This window comes from Liolophura sinensis, chromosome 6 (genome assembly GCF_032854445.1).
Source record: "Liolophura sinensis isolate JHLJ2023 chromosome 6, CUHK_Ljap_v2, whole genome shotgun sequence".
In the NCBI taxonomy this organism is placed as follows: Eukaryota; Metazoa; Mollusca; class Polyplacophora; order Chitonida; family Chitonidae; genus Liolophura; species Liolophura sinensis.
This window is the reverse complement of record NC_088300.1, coordinates 38,113,340-38,135,471: the sequence shown is the minus strand read 5'-3', so window position 1 is coordinate 38,135,471 and position 22,132 is coordinate 38,113,340. Positions and strand designations below refer to the sequence as shown.

The 22,132-nt window shown below is 39.8% G+C and overlaps 2 protein-coding genes across 2 annotated transcripts; both read right to left on the bottom strand.

Annotated features, from left to right (window-relative positions):
• Positions 1 to 12,885, bottom strand: LOC135467174 (alpha-soluble NSF attachment protein-like). The gene is given in 10 exon segments (XM_064744939.1): positions 1 to 27; positions 29 to 151; positions 2,453 to 2,626; positions 3,247 to 3,331; positions 3,989 to 4,044; positions 4,929 to 5,006; positions 5,339 to 5,385; positions 7,061 to 7,177; positions 8,450 to 8,532; positions 12,711 to 12,885. Coding segments are annotated over 10 exon segments (882 nt in total). The 5' UTR covers positions 12,803 to 12,885.
• A 2,317-nt stretch (positions 12,886 to 15,202) lies between these two features.
• LOC135467173 (uncharacterized) lies at positions 15,203 to 15,712 on the bottom strand. The gene has a single exon (XM_064744938.1). The coding sequence runs from the start codon at positions 15,710 to 15,712 to the stop codon at positions 15,203 to 15,205; it is 510 nt and encodes a 169-aa protein (XP_064601008.1).
• Positions 15,713 to 22,132: the final 6,420 nt, after the last annotated feature.

Below are 22,132 nucleotides of genomic sequence, written 5' to 3'. Positions count from 1 at the left end.
TTATCGCAGATCCGGCTCTTCACTAATTGTTTTTCTTAATCCTAAGCAGGATAGTTGTCATCCACTGGTCCAAACGTGATATACTGTCAAAATCCTTCACTGCATCCGTGAACGCCTCTACATTCTGATCTTCACAGGCTGAGAGTAGGGTCTAAAAAAAAATGACCAAACAAACATTGATGACATATTTACTCAAATTGGTAGATGTTACTTCTATGCGGTTTTAAGAAGCAGTATTATGATATCAAGTAATTTGTCAAATGGGTCTAGACAGTTGACATGTATTGCTCCCACTTGGATGGCTGACCCTGAGGTCATTGGTCCCACACCTGCGCTGGTTTCTGTCAATCATCAGCACTAAAATCTGTGTTATAACCAGAAAGTGTAATCTCTAACAATAATAATGAGAAGACAGCACCTGGCTAAAACATATTTCACCCAAAAGCAGGATGCTAAAGCTTTCTAAAAAGTATCATACTTTATTTTTCCAACGTGATTTCATCGAATCAGAGATGAAAAAAAAAATGACAATACTACTCTAATGGGTGGTATGAATCGAGATAGACATCTTGGGAATTTTATCCAATCAAACGCGTTGCAATTTGATTGCACAGTGTTGGATGTGACGTTGCCTTTAGCCATTCACTCCATGAAGTGATAGCTAATAACACTGAACTACTAAATAATAATCATTTCATTATCATTTAGTTACGTGTATTAAAAGATTAGGCCCGACAGTCGAATATTGTCTTGACCACAACAGCATTCATCTCCTAATTAGGCCTCATGTCTTTAGTCACGCTGTTCAAATTATACAAATATATGTTCCTGGTACCTTGTTCATTTATTGCTTAGTATACAGTTTTATCAGAGTTAGTGAAAAAAAAACATCTTTGGGATACCGACAGTTTAACAATTAAATTAAGTCTTCTTAAAAAAAAAATTTTTTTTTTCTCTAAATTTATCACAAGTGACATGACTGAAGAATTTTAATTTGGCCCATTTATCTTTCTTGCATGCCAGGGATGTTTATGTCAAGTGCGCTGTTGAAGCCGATGTGCCTTCTCGGAAGTCCGCGACAGATAACTAGGGTCACCAAGAGAGCTAATCTTACAATCTACCACCAATGCATTTTATATGTAATGACAACAGTTCATACAATTCTTGACCCATAAAAAGTACCCATACAGCTGTGCCTCTCTAACACTGACTTAATGGTAATTGAGCACAGCTATGCTGATAAGTTTTGACAAGAACATCAACTTCTCCTGATGATCCATGCATGCCTCCTAGCCTGCTCTCAAATCTACATGCGCCTTACTCTATGACTTACAGTTGTATTTGAATCTGCAAACACCACACAGGAAAATACATCTTGCCCCAGAGTAAGTCCCAAAAATATTTATTTCATGCGTAAAAAAGCAAGACTGTTGATAACTCATCAGCCACAGTTGAATGTGTTGGTCTATGTCAGTAGCTCAAGTTGGGCTGAGATTTATTTCCATGTTTTAAAAATTTAGCATGAATGCAATTGTAACATAAGCCTACAATGATGCTGTAAGCATTTCCTAGTGAGCAGAGTCGCCCTTTTGGAGAAAGTGATCTGAACCAGGAATGCCCACTGCACCTGCAGATGATTTGAGATATAACTGGGTCACAGGTCAAACCTTCCACACTGGCTGTACATTTTATCGCACATTGCAACTGACATGACCGAGGTGCCCACAGTGAATCTGGCCATACGGAGCCAGCAATCCCTATAAATGGTACTAGACCTACTGTACCAACAGTTATTTTATTTATACAGTCTGATCGAGAGTTTTATGCAATAGGGGCGCTTAACTTGGAATATTGCATATACGTTATCTATACATGGTTGGTTACTTGAGCTTTCATTGCCAACATACACAGCTTTTTCCAGCCGATATACAGCCTCGCTGATAAAAGCGAAAACACCTCTGATGTTTAAAAGCTTGAGTAAACATGACGCCACTCTTCTCTCGATAATGGCGACGTGTTAAAGTGCTGTCAAAATCAAGTTTCACTAAACTTTTACTAAGTTGAAAGAAATCCCCAAAAAATATTTAATTCTTGGTTTAAGATACTCTAAATACTAGTATTTCATTGAAAATAGATAATAACCAGGTGGTGTCTTATACTTTAAGGTATACACTAGCAAAGGCAAGTATTAAAAATTGTGATAGTCCAGATTCACACACATAACTAATGATTTAAGATTTACTGATGTTCAGAAAATATATATCTTACTTTATTTCATTACTCTCCATGGCCGGTTTGTTTCCTTAGGTGTTTTTATCATTATTTCAGTCAATCAACCTTTTATCTGAACACGTTGAGGAGATTTTTAAATGGGAAAAGCAATGGGTTTGACACTGTGAAGCATTTGAAAAACTTTTCAACATCATGCTGACGATCTCTAACTTAGATTTACCTTGAGTAGTTTACATTCCCGGGAGTCAGCAAACTGAGGGAACATCTCCTCGTATTTGGTGACCACCATCTCCGCATTCTCCACCTCAACACACATGTGACACAAAGCAGCCCGGAAAAAGTGGTCCTTGGCACTGTACTTAAGTAAGGTGTTCTCCATGGCTGATGTGGCCACCTGGAATCAGCAAAATCCCAATTCTGGGAATGTCAAATAACTTCCCTGGCCATAACTCTACAAATGTGTGACATGTGTGACATATGTGACATGTGTTACTCGTCAATATGAACTGTACTCATAGTTTTGTATGTAAGTGTGCATCAGACATCAGCATCTTTGAGAGGGGAGGGAGTGGGGAACAATGGCCTGTTTCCCTATGTTAAAGCACTGTAAACCTTAGCAGTAACACACCATTATATTATATGAAACACTGTGGTACCAGAAACTTTACACGGACTCTAACAAACAAAAGACAAACTGAGCTAAATCCTGAGATGTTGCTAAAGTCTGGAATGTTATTGCATAGGGATAAATCTCAACAGGTTTTTGTCTGTAGACAATATGACCCATATGCTAGCTGAATGTATTTCTTTTTCATGTCTTGAAAGGGAGATGACCAAAAAAATTGCTTATTACCTGAATCTACCACCAAATTTATCAACAATCCGAAAATTATGACTGCCATGTTTTTGAAAAGCCAAACTATACTTTAGTTGATCTATTTAATGACGAAATAAATTATATTGTACACACAAAAATGTATACACAAACTATTCCCTGTATTTGCTTGAACCAACCTGTTCATATATCTCTATTGCCTTCTCATACATTTCCAGCTGGGCTGCATACTGAGCCACCTTCAGCAGGCATTTATTGGCAGAACTGACAATAAATACAACACAAAAGATGTATTCTAAACAGAAATGAGAACTTTGATCTTAATTCATCATTTGGTTACAGTTAAACAATAGTCCATAAGGAACCTTAGTAGGCACATTAACAATATAATTTTATTTATTTGTTTATTTGATTGGTGTTTTATGCCGTACTAAAGAATATTTCACTTATACGACGGCGGCCAACATTATGGAGGGTGGGAAACCGGGCAGAGCCCGGGGGAAGCCAACGACCACCTGCAGATTGCTGGCAGACCTTCCAACTTACGTCCAGAGAGGAAGTCAGCATGAGCTGGACTTGAACTCACAGCGACCACATTGGTGAGAGGCTCCTGGGTCATTACACTGTGCTAGCACGCTAACCAACTGAGCCACGGAGGCCCCCGCATTATTAACAATATAAGTAAATGTAGCAAATATACATGCTTTTAATTAGACATTTTCATACATTTACATACTATATACACATTAGAACATTTCTATATTTAGATTGGGAATATTATTCTCCATGATAGTGATTCACAACCTAAATATACATTTTTTTTTAAAAAATCATCAGCTATAATTAGGTACCTTTTTTGCACAAAAATAAAAACATGAGGATAATCAGTTGGTTGATGTTACAAGAGGCTTCATCACTAACCTGTTAGACTCCTCTCCTTTGTAATAATCGGCAGCCTGTTCGTAATTTACCACAGCCTGAAAGCCAAAAAAAAGGCATTCTAAAACATCTTATATACTTCAACAAAAATCTAGAAATACACAACCTAAAAAACAAATAATAAAAAAAAAACACACACATACACACAAGATTCTAGAGTCTCCACATATGCCTGTCTGGATCCATTTTCAATAGGCTTCCAACTGTTTGTAGGTAAGTGCTTATTTAGAAACCAATATATCATAAAAAGGAGCGTACATGTAGACTTGTAAAATCTTTGCCAGTGATGTCCATTTTCAACAGACTTCTAGGCCAGTCATAGCCTAAAGTTACAAAGCTCTAAGTGGAGCAGCAGATAAAATGTTAACAATGAAAAATTTACAGAGGGACAGATGGACAGATTGACAGAGGGACAGATGGACAGATTGACAGAGGGACAGATGGACAATACCATACCACAATACAACAATTCATGAATGATGAATGATGATCAAAATGATGAAGAAACAGATTTACTTACTTATTTCACTAGTATTTACAATGAAATTCTCCAGGCATATTTCACTGACAGGTTGGCAGTTCAATATGTTTATGGTGAAGAAACCCCACAGAGGCCAAAGAAAACTTTCGAGTACCCACATCAAACTGTAACACTTGTCACCAGCATCTATTTATTTATTTATTTGATTGGTGTTTTACCCTGTATTCAAGAATATTTCACTTATACGACGACGGCCAGCATTATGGTGGGAGGAAACCGAGCAGAGCCCAGAGTCCTGGGTCATTAACGCTGCGCTAGCACGCTAACCGACTGAGCCATGGAGGTCCCTTCACCAGCACTGAGATCCACAACCACATGGGTAGTAGTTCCACTCATCTTCTACATTCTAACTAACTGTTTAAAGCCAACACACAAATGTACCTTTTCCAAATCTACCAATTCTGTTTCATAGATTTCTGCAATGGTCACATGGTGTTTGGCTGCAATTGTAAACCTTCCCTGTAGAGAAAAAGAATGAATGATTAAGGATTAATCTTTAAGCCAAATCATGGCTACAGATAAAAAGAAGGCAAGTACAAAAGCCATGGAAGGGGCTAACATTAATCTGTAATCTGACAACAACCACCTCAATCTTTCTGCATTCTAAGAATCCTTTACAGCCTTACCAAGATTAGCAAAATGTTATGCATCTATCACTATAAACACTATCTGTCAACACCTCGCACTGCCTGACTAGAAACAAAAACTTAAAATGGCTTTTTCTGTACCATACTGTACATGATGCAGACAAATACATGTAGTACAACTGATAAGACCTAGCATTTCCTCACCATGTCTGTGTATATTTCAATGGCCTTCAGAAGACAATTGACAGCCTCTGAAAAAGAAACAACATAACTTTCATTAGATCCAGTAATAGAATACATCCTGATACTGGTTTACTACAGCCTAATGTTATGTTCACATTCAAGGATACATGAAAATGATCCAGCAGTCAGTCCGGAAATTAAGTAGCTTGCAGCGTTGACATCAACAATGGTTACTGTTTAAAAAGATTTCTGTGTCGGACGGGCAGAAAAAGTCTGGGCGAATGAGGCGGGGGTGTGGGGAACAGACTTTGGAGGTTTTCACCGAGTTCCGAGCAAGATCAACGATGATGTAATTTCTGAAAAAAATCTGACCAGTGATGGAAAATATTCATCATACAGAGGAGTAATTCACAGATATAAAAATACCCCCAAGATGAAACTTTTTTAACAAAAATCCTGGTGCTTTTTGACACAGGTCAAAGATTTTTACCATACACACAGTATATGTACATAGCCCTTTATACACAGTCAGACAGTCAGCATGCTGTGTCAGATTATAAAGTAGATTCAAATGCATTAGATACAATGGGGACAAGGAAATCCAGTGGCATTCACAATAAACACGTGTCAGTTTAATCAACAACAACAACATGGGTTGTAAACGGAGATACAAGCAGCGACCACATGGCATGGTTGGTGTTGACAGGAAGTCAGCTTTTAGATGGGACGTTGTTGGCAAGTTTCACCACGACATGTACAATAATATGTACAACAATATGCATCTCAAATACACTTTTTTTTTTATAGTTATGGTAAATAACCAATAATTTAGCCCCCAAAACTGCATTTTTACAAGCCTATAAATGTTATAAAATATTACTTTTGGTGCTGAAACATACACTTTTTCAGTAGGCATCATACCTACCTTCCTAAATAACTCTCAAACCACCTTTCATAGATCAGCAGAGTTCTTAGAATCAGGTCAAATGTGGAAACATGGTCATAGGCGAAATTTTAAGTCTACAACTGGTACATGTATTTATGTTCCTTTTTAACCTGACTTTAGCGACAAAAACTGAATATATAGGGTTAGCCAATTGCAGGGCTTCACAAAAGTATAATTTTGTCAATCTACACATAATGCCCTCAGAATATGCTTGAATAAACTTAATTCTGCAAACAAGCTAAAAGGTTGAAGACTTACAGTAGTATCTAACGAGCAGTACTTGTAAGTAATGTAAGTAGAAATGTAACTTGTAATAATCATTTCATTACAACCCAAAAGAAACTTCAAAGTTGAGACCAGTATGACACACCATCCTTTTTACACATTCCTTCGAGTGAGTGAGTGCTTGGGGTTTAAACGTCGTGCTCAACAATTTTCCAGTCATATGACGACGAAAGAATCCCTAGGGTGTATGTAATGTACCACCTTGTTGTAGGACGGATTTCCACCGCTCTTTTATGTAGTGCTGCTTCACTGAGACGACTTACCGAAGGCAAGTAAGCCGTCCCGCCCAAGCCATTATACTGATACGGGTTAACCAGTCATTGCACTATCTCCTTCATGCTGAACACCAAGCAAGGAACTTACAACTTCCTCTTTAAAGTCTTAGGTGTGACTTGAACTGGGATTGATCCTGGATCTACCGCTCCCGAAGAGGACGATCTACCAACTGTGCTATCCAGGCCGGTCACACATTCTTTGAAATCCTCATTATAAAATACATTAATAATTCTCACCATTGGGATCTCCCTTTTTGTAACAATTCCCCGCATCCACATAATGAGTGGCAGCTTGATGTTTACTCTGCAACTTCAGCTGAAGTTTAGCTGCCTCAACAAATGCCTGGCCACCAGCTAAAAATCAAATGCCACACATCAGTTTTACACAGATTAACAGAAAATTGTAGGTCATAACCAAAACAGATTTGTGATTTTCACCAGAATGGCATAATGTGGTATTTCAACTGCAATGACAGGTCAGGCTCTTGGACTAAACTGTCTATTCCATTGTACTCATATCTTTGTACAGCAAGTCCAACCAACATGGGATAAAACCAGGGAATTTAACATTTAAAATGTTAAGGATTTGTGAATAAAAAGAGAAATCTTACTGAGAAAACCTTCTACATGTAGTTTTACTGAACGATGAATAGAATACAAGAAGAGAACACAAGTGTCAAACTCTTTAATATACTATGCTTTTTGAATTCAAAACTTTTCTGAAGTTCTGTTGAGTGTTTATTGTATATACACATGATCCCTTTTTTAGAACAGTGGTATTAAAGTTAAATTCTTTAAAATGAAGAAAATTAATAATCGCATTAGATTCTGATTTTATTGTAATAAAATGCTCGCTTAGAGCCGAGTACAAAACATGAATAATAACATAATACAATAAAATAGTCCTCCTCCATCTCTCGAATGAAATTAGCTAGATTAGCTCCCTACTGGCCTATAAGCAGAGGGAAATACAACTCTCTATGCTTCAGCCCAATAATTAAAGGACAAGAAATTTAAATATCAAACCAATACCATGAAAAGCGTATGCATTCCCTCGCAGATGCATGCCATAAAAAAACATTCTAATATGTACCTCAAGTGATAAATTATAAATCAGCACCAAAATCCGCTCTGGGCGACTTCATTTTGCACAAGAGCTAGTCCTGAAGTCTTCTGTATTCAGAGGAGAACTGCCGTCCGAAACCGCCGAAATGCAGTTCGTACATTTCCGGTAGAACTCTTCTTTCCAGAAGGTAGCAAACAGTACAGTTCATTTTCCACTTGACAAACCGGAAACCGGAATGTTAGACGTAGGTTCCAAGTTTACACGAACAAGCCGGCAGTTTTAACGACTCTCACTGGCTGAGAGGCAACACACCCCCAGCATAAATTACAGGGCATTAAAGATGGCGGATGCTATGAAACTGCTATGGATGCGATTTATGCCAGCTTTGCTGTTTTCAGACTTTATGTGTATGCCGAGGAAAAATTGCAATGATGAATGCAGGTACCACTAAATAGAAAAAAATGTGCCCTTTTCAGTCTACAGTGTCATTGTTTATGTTTTCTTCTCCTTTAATTTCTTTCACCTGGCACGGCCTATCTCCATACTTTGCAATGAATGACCTACCTGACCACTCTTAGCCATCTTAAAAGCATTTGCAGCCCGTATGTACAAATCAGCAGCCTCTTCAACCTTTGTTGAGCTCCTGTGAACAGAAAAGTGGCAGTATGTGACATACTTCAGCACTATAAGGTATTATCATTTCTGCATTCCCTCTTCATTCACAGTCTTTAACATATAGGCTACATCACATGATCTGCTTACATATACTTTTGCTAGTCTAAAAAGGCATCTAGAATGCGACTTTGGCATCTAGAATCTGAGCTAAGGCTACCCTAGACACAGAACCGCAGGCTCTCCTTTTTTCATACAGTGATGGACAGCTGCAGAAATTGGTCGTTTCCAGTGCAATCGAAAAAAAGAGGCTATAAAGTGTATGGCAATTTGGCAAATTTCAGAACGTACGGGAGGTACCTCGTATGGAGACGAAATATTAGCAGGATATTGGAAGCTGTGGTGAATAACCATACCATGTAATCAAGTACAAGACATACTGCACATGTAGCTTTATTGAAAACAGGCGTTTTTATTGAGCCACAATGCCCTAACTTTATATCTGTAAATGCTTAGCCAAGGACTCGTCCCTAAACATTTAAGCAGCTAGCTGAACATTGTCGGGTTTCACTCCGTAGCTGTACAGCACTGTAAATGTAGGGCAAACCCTAACCTGAATGACTTCAACTTCTTCTTTACACTGGCTAAGCGTCATCGGAGTCTTAACGCTAACAGAATTAGTTTCGTACTCAACAAGGTCCACATTTTTGCAGTTCACGTGACAAACAATTGTTACAGCTCTAAAGCTGAATATCACTGAGTATGAAGGGCTATACATGTACTGTGTGTATGTATTCACTACCTTGTGTAATACAATATACGGATGGCTACGAAAAATATACCGTTTCTAGTTAAGTTGGTTATATATCAATGCATAAAGAGAATTCAGTTAACTGGAAGTGACGCTGCTCAGGCCCTGAAATATCGGCTTGAACCCCAGCATGGCTGGTTTAGCAACTATATTTATTATTATTATTCTCGCCCACTTTGTGATACATTTTATGAGAAACGACAAATGGCACATTCCTGAAACTTCAGTATGATTTAGGAAAGAATCTGAAGTGGTGCATTTTGGCATTTGGTAATATCTGGTCGGGTGACTTGGCGGCCATACTGGGTTTGTGCCAAACCTACAAAAATCTTCTTCTCCAGAACAGCTGATGCAACTGAACTGAAAATTAAATCCCAAGGCAAGAAGAAAAATTTAAATAACCGGAAATGACGTCAGCAAACCTGAAGAAGTACATGCCATAAACCCAACGATTAAATCATGAAACAAAAAGCAATTTTCCACTTACTTGCAGGTCACTTGATAGAAAACAGCTTATAGCTGCCAAGCTGAAATTGCTGTGTGAAAAGGGCTATATATATATGCTGTATGTATGCTGAAAATCCTTCAGCTGTGTTAAAAACACAGGGGACATTCACACCTTCAAATATTGTGAAAAAAAACGATTTACTACATCAGACAAACCGGTATCTACATATACATCCTACATGTGAGTGTATATAGTTGACTCTGTAGAACTGTGATTACGTGTACTATCACAGCCCTGTCCGGTTCCATAAGCTTACCTTGAACGCCTTGTAGTTCTTTTGCTTTTGCTGCACAGCACCAAATAATTTGTCTCTCTGTAGTCATAGTAGTCTCAGCTACTAATACAAGGTAGGTGTCCCATGTGTCATCACAAAAAAATCCACACAAATATGAAACTATTGGAAACTAGATAAATTCTGTCTCCGACTGGCATGTTTGAATGCATACTCCTCAAAGTGAGGCAAATCATGTATACAATTATCACTGCCATTATTAGACCTTTTGACGTGCATACTGGATAATTGTTTAGGATCAGTCTCAACAGTAATGAAATAAAGGGAACCCATAATCAACACTGATGAATAAAAAATTTCTCCAACAATTAAAAAATAGATTAAACAAGATGTATAAAATATACTAATTGCTAGTGTCAGTACTTATCTCCCTTGTATGGGCTGTAAAGAGTATGGACACAGACCCCCATTACAACTTCTGTTTTTCAGTAGGGACGATTGTAGTTCTGTGTATTTTAGGGTGTAAAGTCTTTTTTTGCTGCCAGCCTGCCGTTTTTGGTGTACAGGTACATGCTTGGTATCAAAATGACGGAAATTGTCTAAGCTTTGGGCAGGTATGAGTTTTAATGGTGAAAGTTTGAAATTCTGGGCGAGAGGACACAAGGAGACAGGTGGTGATGAGGCTGCGAGTGACGTCCCCTTGGCCTTGCTAGGCACCCCTCCCAGCTGCCGGCATGGAAAGGTCCAGATTTTGACGGTCAACCTATGTCAAGATTTTTACAGCTTCTTTCTCACAGGCTGGGCCAGGTATGCACCAAAGCTTATTGGCCTCGGAATGTTTGGGACTGAGCTACAGCGCTAAACGTTAACATTGTCGCTTATGGAAAACTAATGGGGGTCTGTGGCCGTATGCAATTTCCCCCATGTTTGCAGGTCATGTGACACAAAACTGTTACAGATGGAAAACTGAAAATCAGTGTGTAAAAAGGGCTATATGTGTACTATATGCATGCTGAACATCATTCAGCTGTGTTCAAAACCACAGGACATGCCCACCTTCATTTGTTGCCCAAAGGCCTATCTACCCGTCTACATTTGGCACACTTACATGTACAAGTTATATAGGTGAACATGTAATAAACTGATGGCTACGAAGAATTTACTCTTTCTAATTAAGTTGGTTATGTACAAATGCATAAACACACCATTCAATTAACCAGAAGTGACACTCCATAGACCAGAAACTTTAGCAGCTATATTTTTGTCTGCTATTAGTGAATTTGTCATAATAGCATTTTAACTGAATTAGATTGCACATCTTTGCAAACAGAGTCAAAAAGTACTTACTAACAATCTAGCTAAGGCAAGTATTTTGTACTTTAATTTTGGGAGGATTGTAAATATTTACAACTGGGTCGACGAGGGAGTCGATTGTAAGCTAAGGCTATGATTGAAATCTTAATGATTCACAACCAGTTCAGGCTTACAATCTCTCTTAAGCAAGCGGCCCCAGACTTGACACAGACATCACCATGTCTTATATTCCTGGTCGAAAACTACCTACCTCATAAATTTGGTACTGAGATAAAGCCAGACAACCACGGCATCAATCCCTGTCAACCATTACTAACATGAAATCCGCAACTTGCTTCTGTAACCCACAACATGGCAGAGAGCATGGATTTCCAGAACCAGTCCAGAAACTGGCACGCCAATGGAAAAGTGGAACAGGACAATGACTTAAGTTAATATTTACATGCTGCTTCACCACATAAATTTATTATAGTATAAAACAAGAAAACTGCTGACATAAGTAAATTAATGCTCCTGAAAAATGGCAGGAAAATTGCACATGCCCGAATGTACTCTGCCATTAGGAACAAATCACATATTTGGCATTTTCAAAAGATACTTGTAAGCTTTAAACAGGGGCGGTTCGTTTTTTTCAGATTCGCTGTTTTGTTATACGTGTCACAACCAGAAGTGCAAGCAGAGGAAGACAGGGCGCCATCATAAACATGGCTTCGTTTCCTTTTTAATGTGGGGTAGATTTTTGAAGCTGGGAGTCTCCTAAGCAACGAAGGTGAGGCCTCTGCGATTTTAGCACACGTGTTGGCCTGTTCTTTCGCAGGAGACACGAGAATAGTGCCTGAGATGCGAGTTGGCAGAACTCTGGCACTACTACAGGAGAATCAAATTGAACGTTCTATAACTCTACTCAATACTATTAGTTAAGGTAGAGAGCTATCTAGAGCTACGTTAACCCTACCCAACCCCACCTCCTGCTCATAACTCTTGCAATGAGACTGCTCATGATTTATTCATAAACATGTTATATATTTACAATTCCTAGCTAAGTGTTTTTAACACAGACAGAATATATCAGTATGTCACTATCTTGAGTATGGCCTTTACACTACATCTTAGTGACTATAAATCAGCCAATAATCATCTTTTTTGAAATATACCTGTAGAAGACAGCTTAGCAAATGGCCAGTGTCCACTATATGACAAACTAATTATGAAAATGTTAACACCATCCACTTATGTCACAGACAAGTAGATTTCTGATAATGCTATGTACATATGATATGTGTCTCTAGCCAATACATATTAACTGACACTGACAGGAGTGTGCTTCGGAAGCTGTTCACTCACCCAAACAACGAAGACAAAAAGCCTTGTGACGATTTCAGTTTCTTCTCTGCTTCAGCCACAAGCTGAATACCCTTCTGCTCACTATCTGCCATCCTGGACTGCGTGTATATTGTTTAAAATTAATTTTATAACCAAGTAAAAATTTCCTTCTGCCAGTAGCTACCTCTTCCGTCAGCCATTTATCCGCATGCGCACACCATTGACTCAGTCTCCACCAGTCGGGGAATTTCTTTCAGCTTTCGTGTCACGTGTCCACAACCACATGACAAAACAAATCTATATGCGTCACTCACCAGCATATCTGGTATTCCTCTACATGGGTGTAAGAAATTTTAATTTGCAGCCCATGTCAAGGTTTGAACTTGGTTGACATGTTATTCTGATCATGAGGGAACGAATATTAAATATCATTTTGGACGCAAAGATATAGGGTACTCTAAAACCATACGCAGTAGGGTCATGCCCAGACAACACAGCCAGAAGGGACCCATATGGTGCCCTTATGGGAAATAATATGGGACCAATATGGGCTACTCCTGCGGGGCCCAAGAATATTTGCACCCAACATCTATATGGGTCTCATCTGGGCAAGTTTATAAGGGACCCATAGCTACCCTGAAGAGCAATGAATTCTGTATGCCTTCTACCCAATGTAATTTAAGAGGAGCAAAGCCTGTATATCTACTGTACAGGCTGGCCATGCTGTCAAATGGGTTCCTTGACCAATCATAATGGATGTGTTGTCAAATTTAGGTTGAGGTTTGTCAGGTGGTGAGGTATCTGCAGGAATATGTCTGGTTTTCCCTGGGGTCTGCCTGGTTTTCTCTAGACTCTCGTGTCCTCTCGGTTTTATCTGGTTTCCGCTAGACTCAATCTGGTTTCCGCTGGGCTCTGATTTCCTGAGAGCTCTGTCTGGTTTCCTAGGAGCTGTCTTTTATCCTCTGGTCTTCATTACTTTTACTCACAGCACTGGTTAAATTTCCTGTGGGCACTAAAAAACGCGAACTTTGTAAAAGATCAATCCAAATAACAACTAAACAGCTATGTAAGGTTCTTAACAGTTGTACTAGTTATTCGCTTCCAACACATTAGGTCCGGCATTAACAAGAAATATATATCAGATGAAAGACTATTACACTCTGTCCACAAAGTAATCTGGATCTTTTTCTTCAGATTTTTTTTCAACTGAGTAAAATGTATTTGAAATATCAGATTCTATGGTACCAGTAGCCTTTTCTGGCCATACTGGGACCAGTGACATAAGGTTTTTGACACTTAACACACAAGATGCCTGATTTTGTAATTCTGGATATGTATATGAATGCATTCTCCAAACCGGTTTATCAAATAAACCAGCACAGCAATATCTTGGCATAATCATCAAACTGTATATACGGTACCCTAATTCTTCTTCCATTTCAAATATGAAAGAGAAAAAGTTTAATGCATCTTTATAGTTTGATTTTTGACACAAAGCTTCGCTGATTGAGTTGGCCGATTTCAGGGTTTCACAAGAACTATAATTTTATTAATCTGCTCAGAATAATGCTCTCATAATACGCTTGAATAGACATCTTGTAAAGATATTAAAAGTTTAAAGAATAACAGTAATGTAACCATGAACTTATGAGAGAGCTCCATGACCCAAGACACTTGTTCAGGCTTTTCTCCACTCTCATTTTATTTGTTTTTGACCTCTATACACTTTTTGGTTCTATACAAGTTAATTCTTAAGTTGGACCGGTCCCAAAGGGCCCTTTAAAGACTTTTTTTAAGAACTTTTTTCAACCATCTTCAGGTTGATAGGCCATTATATACAAAAATGCTTTCAACAGACAATGACTAAAGTACCCAGTGTGTTAATATGGCAAAAGTCACTTTCCAGCAATGCAAGCATCAGAGAGATGATCACATATCCTGGACCCCTTAGTCAGAAGAAATCACTGCTTGTTCCAATGTACTCCCTGATGGTAAATTCCTTAAAACCTTAAGAACACTGTATAAATTCTTACAGACACTGACAGTGTCCAAAATCAGTACATAAGAACCATTTGGATGCATCCTAGAATTCTTGCAACTATAAAGTTTGTTCACATTTATCAAATGATAAAATGCCTGTTAAAGGCAGATAATCTTGATTCTCTTTGGTTTTTAACCATGTGGCAGTTATCTCCCTTTGTCAGTGTTCACAAATACTCGAATGTACACCTAATGTAGAAATAATAATTCATACAATTACCTGCAGGATTACATAGTCTCCAGGCGATGAACAACAGATAACCACCTCCAGGCCTACATGGTCTCCAGGTGATGAACTGCAGTTAACCATCTCTAGCATCGTGTGGTCTACAGGCGATGAATAGTGATGTTGACCACCTACAGGACTACTTGGTCTCAAGGCAACGAACGCCAGGCAATGAATAGCCATGTTAACCACCTCCAAAATTACATGGTCTCCAAACGATGAACAGTGATGTTTACCTCCTGCAGGACTACTTGGTCTCCAGGCGATGAACAACGATGTTAACCACCACAAGGACCACACTGTACATTGTCTCCAGGCGATGAACAGCGATGTCAACCACCACAAGGACCACACTGTACATGGTCTCCAGGTGATGAACAGCGATGTGAACCACAAGGACCACACTGTACATAGTCTCCAGGCGATGAACAGCAATGTCAACCACCACAATGACCACACTGTACATGGTCTCCAGGTGATGAACAGCGATGTGAACCACAAGGACCACACTGTACATGGTCTCCAGGCGATGAACAGCAATGTCAACCACCACAATGACCACACTGTACATGGTCTCCAGGCGATGAACAGCAATGTCAACCACCACAAGGACCACACTGTACATGGTCTCCAGGCGATGAACAACAATGTCAACCATCACAATGACCACACTGTACATGGTCTCCAGGCGGTGAACAGCGATGTCAACCACCACAATGACCACACTGTACATGGTCTTCAGGAGATGGACACCCATGTTAACCACCGCCAGGACCACATGGTCTTCAGGTGATGGTCACCCATGTTAACCACCACCAGGACCACATGGTCTTCAGGTGATCCACAACCATGTTAACCACCACCAGGACTACATGGTCTTCAGGTGATGGACACCCATGTTAACCACCACCAGGACCACATGGTCTTCAGGTGATGGACACCCATGTTAACCACCACCAGGACCACATGGTCTTCAGGTGATCCACAACCATGTTAACCACCACCAGGACTACATGGTCTTCAGGTGATGGACACCCATGTTAACCACCACCAGGACCACATGGTCTTCAGGTGATCCACAACCATGTTAACTACCACCAGGACTACATGGTCTTCAGGTGATGGACACCCATGTTAACCACCACCAGGACCACATGGTCTTCAGGTGATGGACACCCATGTTAACCACCACCAGGACCACATGGTCTTCAGGTGATGGACACCCATGTTAACCACCACCAGGACTACATGGTCTTCAGGAGATCGACAACCAGGTTAACCACCACCAGGACCATATGGTCTTCAGGTGATCCACAACCATGTTAACCACCACCAGGACTACATGGTCTTCAGGTGATGGACACCCATGTTAACCACCACCAGGACCACATGGTCTTCAGGTGATGGACACCCATGTTAACCACCACCAGGACTACATGGTCTTCAGGTGATGGACACCCATGTTAACCACCACCAGGACCACATGGTCTTCAGGTGATCCACAACCATGTTAACTACCACCAGGACTACATGGTCTTCAGGTGATGGACACCCATGTTAACTACCACCAGGACTACATGGTCTTCAGGAGATCCACAACCATGTTAACCACCACCAGGACCACATGGTCTTCAGGTGATGGACACCCATGTTAACCACCACCAGGACCACATGGTCTTCAGGTGATGGACACCCATGTTAACTACCACCAGGACTACATGGTCTTCAGGTGATCCACAACCATGTTAACCACCACCAGGACTACATGGTCTTCAGGTGATGGACACCCATGTTAACTACCACCAGGACTACATGGTCTTCAGGTGATCCACAACCATGTTAACCACCACCAGGACTACATGGTCTTCAGGTGATGGACACCCATGTTAACTACCACCAGGACTACATGGTCTTCAGGTGATCCACAACCATGTTAACCACCGCCAGGACCACATGGTCTTCAGGTGATCCACAACCATGTTAACCACCACCAGGACCACATGGTCTTCAGGTGATCCACAACCATGTTAACCACCACCAGGACCACATGGTCTTCAGGTGATCCACAACCATGTTAACCACCACCAGGACTACATGGTCTTCAGGTGATCCACAACCATGTTAACTACCACCAGGACTACATGGTCTTCAGGTGATGGACACCCATGTTAACCACCACCAGGACCACATGGTCTTCAGGTGATGGTCACCCATGTTAACCACCACCTGGACTACATGGTCTTCAGGTGATCGACACCCATGTTAACTACCACCAGGACCACATGGTCTTCAGGTGATGAACACCCATGTTAACCACCACCAGGACCACATGGTCTTCAGGTGATGGACACCCATGTTAACTACCACCAGGACTACATGGTCTTCAGGTGATCCACAACCATGTTAACCACCACCAGGACTACATGGTCTTCAGGTGATCCACAACCATGTTAACCACCACCAGGACCACATGGTCTTCAGGTGATGGACACCCATGTTAACCACCACCAGGACCACATGGTCTTCAGGTGATGGACACCCATGTTAACCACCACCAGGACTACATGGTCTTCAGGTGATCCACAACCATGTTAACTACCACCAGGACTACATGGTCTTCAGGTGATCCACAACCATGTTAACCACCACCAGGACCACATGGTCTTCAGGTGATCCACAACCATGTTTACCACCACCAGGACTACATGGTCTTCAGGTGATGGTCACCCATGTTAACCACCGCCAGGACTACATGGTCTTCAGGTGATGGACACCCATGTTAACTACCACCAGGACTACATGGTCTTCAGGTGATCCACAACCATGTTAACCACCACCAGGACTACATGGTCTTCAGGTGATGGACACCCATGTTAACCACCACCAGGACCACATGGTCTTCAGGTGATCCACAACCATGTTAACTACCACCAGGACCACATGGTCTTCAGGTGATCCACAACCATGTTAACCACCACCAGGACCACATGGTCTTCAGGTGATCCACAACCATGTTAACCACCACCAGGACCACATGGTCTTCAGGTGATCCACAACCAGGTTAAAAAAATTTTGAGGAAAATTTGAAGTTGCCAAGACGACTGACTGTAATTCTGTAGATATTTAGTGGTGATATTTCACAACTATGAACAAAACTGACCCAATATGGTCAGAAAAGGTCACAGTAGAATCAAACGTTTATTAAAAGCCTTTTACGAGGTCGAAAAGCATTCTTAAGAAATTAATCAAACTATTTTCCCGGGCAGTATTAAAGGGTCTTTCATCTGGCATGTACTTCATACCAGTGTATTTGTTTTCTTTGCCTTTATGAGCATAATTTTGAAGTGTTTGTGTTGATAGTTATATTTATGTTTGGTTCTTTAGTTTTTATTCCTTTTCTCCAGCCTCCAGTACTTCTCAACTGAGAAAGCTGCGCCGCTGGTGTCTGTGTGGCAAATACAAAAGCCCCAAGACTTGAATCCATGACATCCAATGATAATACTGAAACTCCAGATATGAGCCAGTTTGTAGAACAGAAGGGTTCTGCAAAAATAGGCCCAGCTTGAAGACGAGCTGGTCCTTAATGACTTCAGACATATGGAAGATACATGTTCAGTATAAGGCATGGTGATATCAATGTGCCTGATTTCTGCAAGGTATCCAAATACCTGAATGAAGTGGGCTTGGTGAAATTACGGTTATACCAACACATCCGTTAGGTTTCACATCAATTCAAATTGTACAGTCATGGCACCAATTTCACTAATACAGACCCATTGATTCATTAAATAATAATAAGTGTAGGGCATGCAGCCAAACTACCGTAAATGACTTAACATATCGCAAAGAATCGCTCATTTTTTGAGGCAAATAAATGTCAAAATATTATTTTTGGTGCTGAAACAATTGTTCAGTAAAACATCATCCCATGTTCCATGCAAACCCCAAAATACCGTTCTAAAATCAGTGAAACGCACAGAATCGGGATAAAGGGGTAGGTTAGCCATGGATGAAATTTATGGTCATTTAATATTTTTTTCTACCTTCTTAACATGAGGTAAGAAACACTGTATCATGACTTTTATTAAACTCATCTCTAAACAGTGCTTATCATGACTCTAATAGCTAAAAATGAAAGGCTTAATATCGTATACATGGATTGATGGTCAGGTAAGCAGTGTATAACTCCGACAATGGTTACCCCTAAACCTGTTTTCCTCAACCCACATAATTCTGGCTTCCATCGTATAAGTTAAATGTTCTTCGGTATGACTTAAAACTGCAATATAGAAATAAATACTAATTTCAACTCTCGCTCAGACCATTTTGTTTCTCTGGAGATTGTGTTACTGGTAATATTATATTAGTCCTATTACAACAAAGCTGCTTTGTACCAGGTCAGTTTCAATGTTTAGAAATTGATAGAGCGCCCGCTTTACGGGCAGTAGATCCTGGGTCAATTATGGATTGGGTCACACCTAAGACCTTGAAAGAGAAAGTTATAGCTTCCTCACTCGGCGTTCAACATTAAGGGGATAGTGCAACAACTGGTTGACCCGTATCAGTATAATGGCTCGGGTGAGTTGGCTTACTTGTCTTTGGTAAGTCATCTCAGTGAAGCAGCACTAGATAAAAGAGCAGTGGAAATCCATCCTGCAACAAGGATGCACATTACACATACATGAGCTCTAAAGAACTCCTTCATCGTCATATGACTGAAAAATTGTTAAGTACAATGTTAAACCCTAAGCACTCCCTCTCACTCACTCACTCAGTGTCGACACAATAACGTGCTTCTTCAACGGAATGCCATGCCAAATGTGTCAAATGTGATGCACAACTCAATTACAGAACTGACGGCAGATAGTATTATTATTATTTGGACTTAATGCACTGTTTTATCTTACTTAATGCACTGTTACACACTACTAATGGATGTTAGGCATGAGAGAAATGACACCCCACAGGCTTTAATAGCATTCCAGAAACCAGCCATTTGATAAGCAATATTAGTGTGACGGATTTCCTAGCAGCAATGTTTAAATCCTCCACTATGGCTGCAAAACGCTGTCAACACTCTTTATACGGCTGTTGAACATGGCTTTACACAAATACTGTGCAAATATAATAAATGTACGAGGATAGAATTCTGGAGAAAACCTTATTGAGATTTTATTAAAATTTCAAAAGATACAGAAAGTTGACAGTCAACGTACCCTTATGATATATTTGTTCAGTAGGTCATAAGCATTTTTAAAAATGTATTTATTTATTTATTTGATTGGTGTTTTACACCGTACTCAAGAATATTTCACTTATACGACGGCGGCCAGCATTATGGTGGGTGGAAACCGGGCACAGCCCGGGGGGAATAATTTGTTAAAATGTGCCTAATAATTTAGAGACTTGCATGCAGTTTTGCTTTGACTGTGGAACCCACTGATCTATGGCCAAAATGTCTAACGGTAATGGAAACACTAATATGATGTGTATGTCAGATTAAAAGACACTTTCCAGGAAAATAGTTTGATTTATTCTTTCACAACCTTCCCAACTGGAGAGATTGCTTTTCAAACATCTGATTTTACGGTGATATGTTGGGACCCAGTCAGTGGGCATCAATGGTGCCCCTTCCATATTCTTTTGCTTAAAATGTTGCGTTTCAAGGTCCATTCAGTGCATATATTTATACCTTTGCATGTATGTGTTTTTTGCAGAAGTTTTGCAGTCTACATATGTATCACATGACAAAAACCTGATGTGACATCACTGGTCACAGTATGGTTAGAAAAAGCCACCATATACTTCACTGCTTCCAGTGCATTTAACTCAAATGAAAAAATTCTGAAAACCGAATCGAACCATTCTTAGACAATGTATAATGGTCTTTCATTCGAGATACACTTCATATTTGTAGCACAAGTTAGAATAATAATCAAGATGAAGAATGGGAAAGAGATAGTACAGTGTTACTATTAAAACTGTTTACCACATACATGCCCATACAATCGTTCCTATTCAGAACATATATCAATATCATCTAAACCAACAGTAGGAAAGGACGACCACAGTAAATACATGTAATAATAATATACGTATTTACAGCACGTCCTTAACTTTTGCTCTGCAGAACAAAATCTGCTCTCCTCTTAAAAAAACGTTGTATAAAACCAGTAACAGGAATTGTTTGTGCATATATTTCTAGCATATTTCAAATCTCAGTAAGGTGCATGATGTTTCATTTCCTTCTTATTTGTTATTCAGCTGACTTGTGCATTGTCCCAAACAGTCAAAATATCTTAAATGTGAAACTAAAACATGCAAGTGTACCACTAAGAGGCACTGGGATGTCATCTATCAAACATGATTTACACAGGCACAAAACAAGGCTCAGTAGAGTGGAGCCTGTGTCACAATCAGCGTTTGATTATTTTCTGGGCTGTTCCAGTGTTGCATTGATTCACCTGCAATGAGAACTCATCGATATTCAGAAAAACGGTTTTATTCCCTGCTCCGACATTGAAAAAAGATTTTTTATGCCTGTAAAATAGAATTTTATACTGGTGTTGCCTCTGATTCCACTCAGTTTTCCTGATGTAAGCTAAACAAATACCACAGATGTGATGTTTGAATTAGGTACATGTAGATATTATGGTAAATAGCATTTGTAACTTCATGTTAGCTTTCTCTATCGTCCTGTGCATGTTCTTGTGTGATGTACCATTGAGCAAAAATTAAATCATTAGAAACGTTTAGGTTTTAATTTTGCAATGTCCTCCATGACTTCACTGATACCTGGTAAGTTTTGTATAATGTGGGATAGATATCCTCATCATTTAACTTGGTGTTTGAAACACAAAAGTTTTGCTATGAATCTATTATAGTACTCTATTGTATTGCTTTTGTGCAAATGAGAGGAAAAGTTTTAAAGAACAAGAAATTGCTATGAGTTTTCCTCCAATTATATAGATTTGCTTTGGTGATGTGGATATAAGGGGGAAGCCTGGGATGGGTGGTATGAACGCCAGACTGGGCCGCGAATTAAAGAGACAAACGTTGGCTACGTGGAAGTGAGACCCAGACAGCCAATGAGAAAGAAGCCTTGTATTTCAAATCAAACATCGCATGGAAGTTTTGTATGAAACCTACACTGGTTTTATTTTGACAAAACATTCCT

Bases quoted from the DNA above. Each gene is read 5' to 3' on its own strand.
- LOC135467173 (XM_064744938.1), bottom strand. From the start codon at position 15,712: ATGGGTGTCCATCTCCTGAAGACCATGTACAGTGTGGTCATTGTGGTG.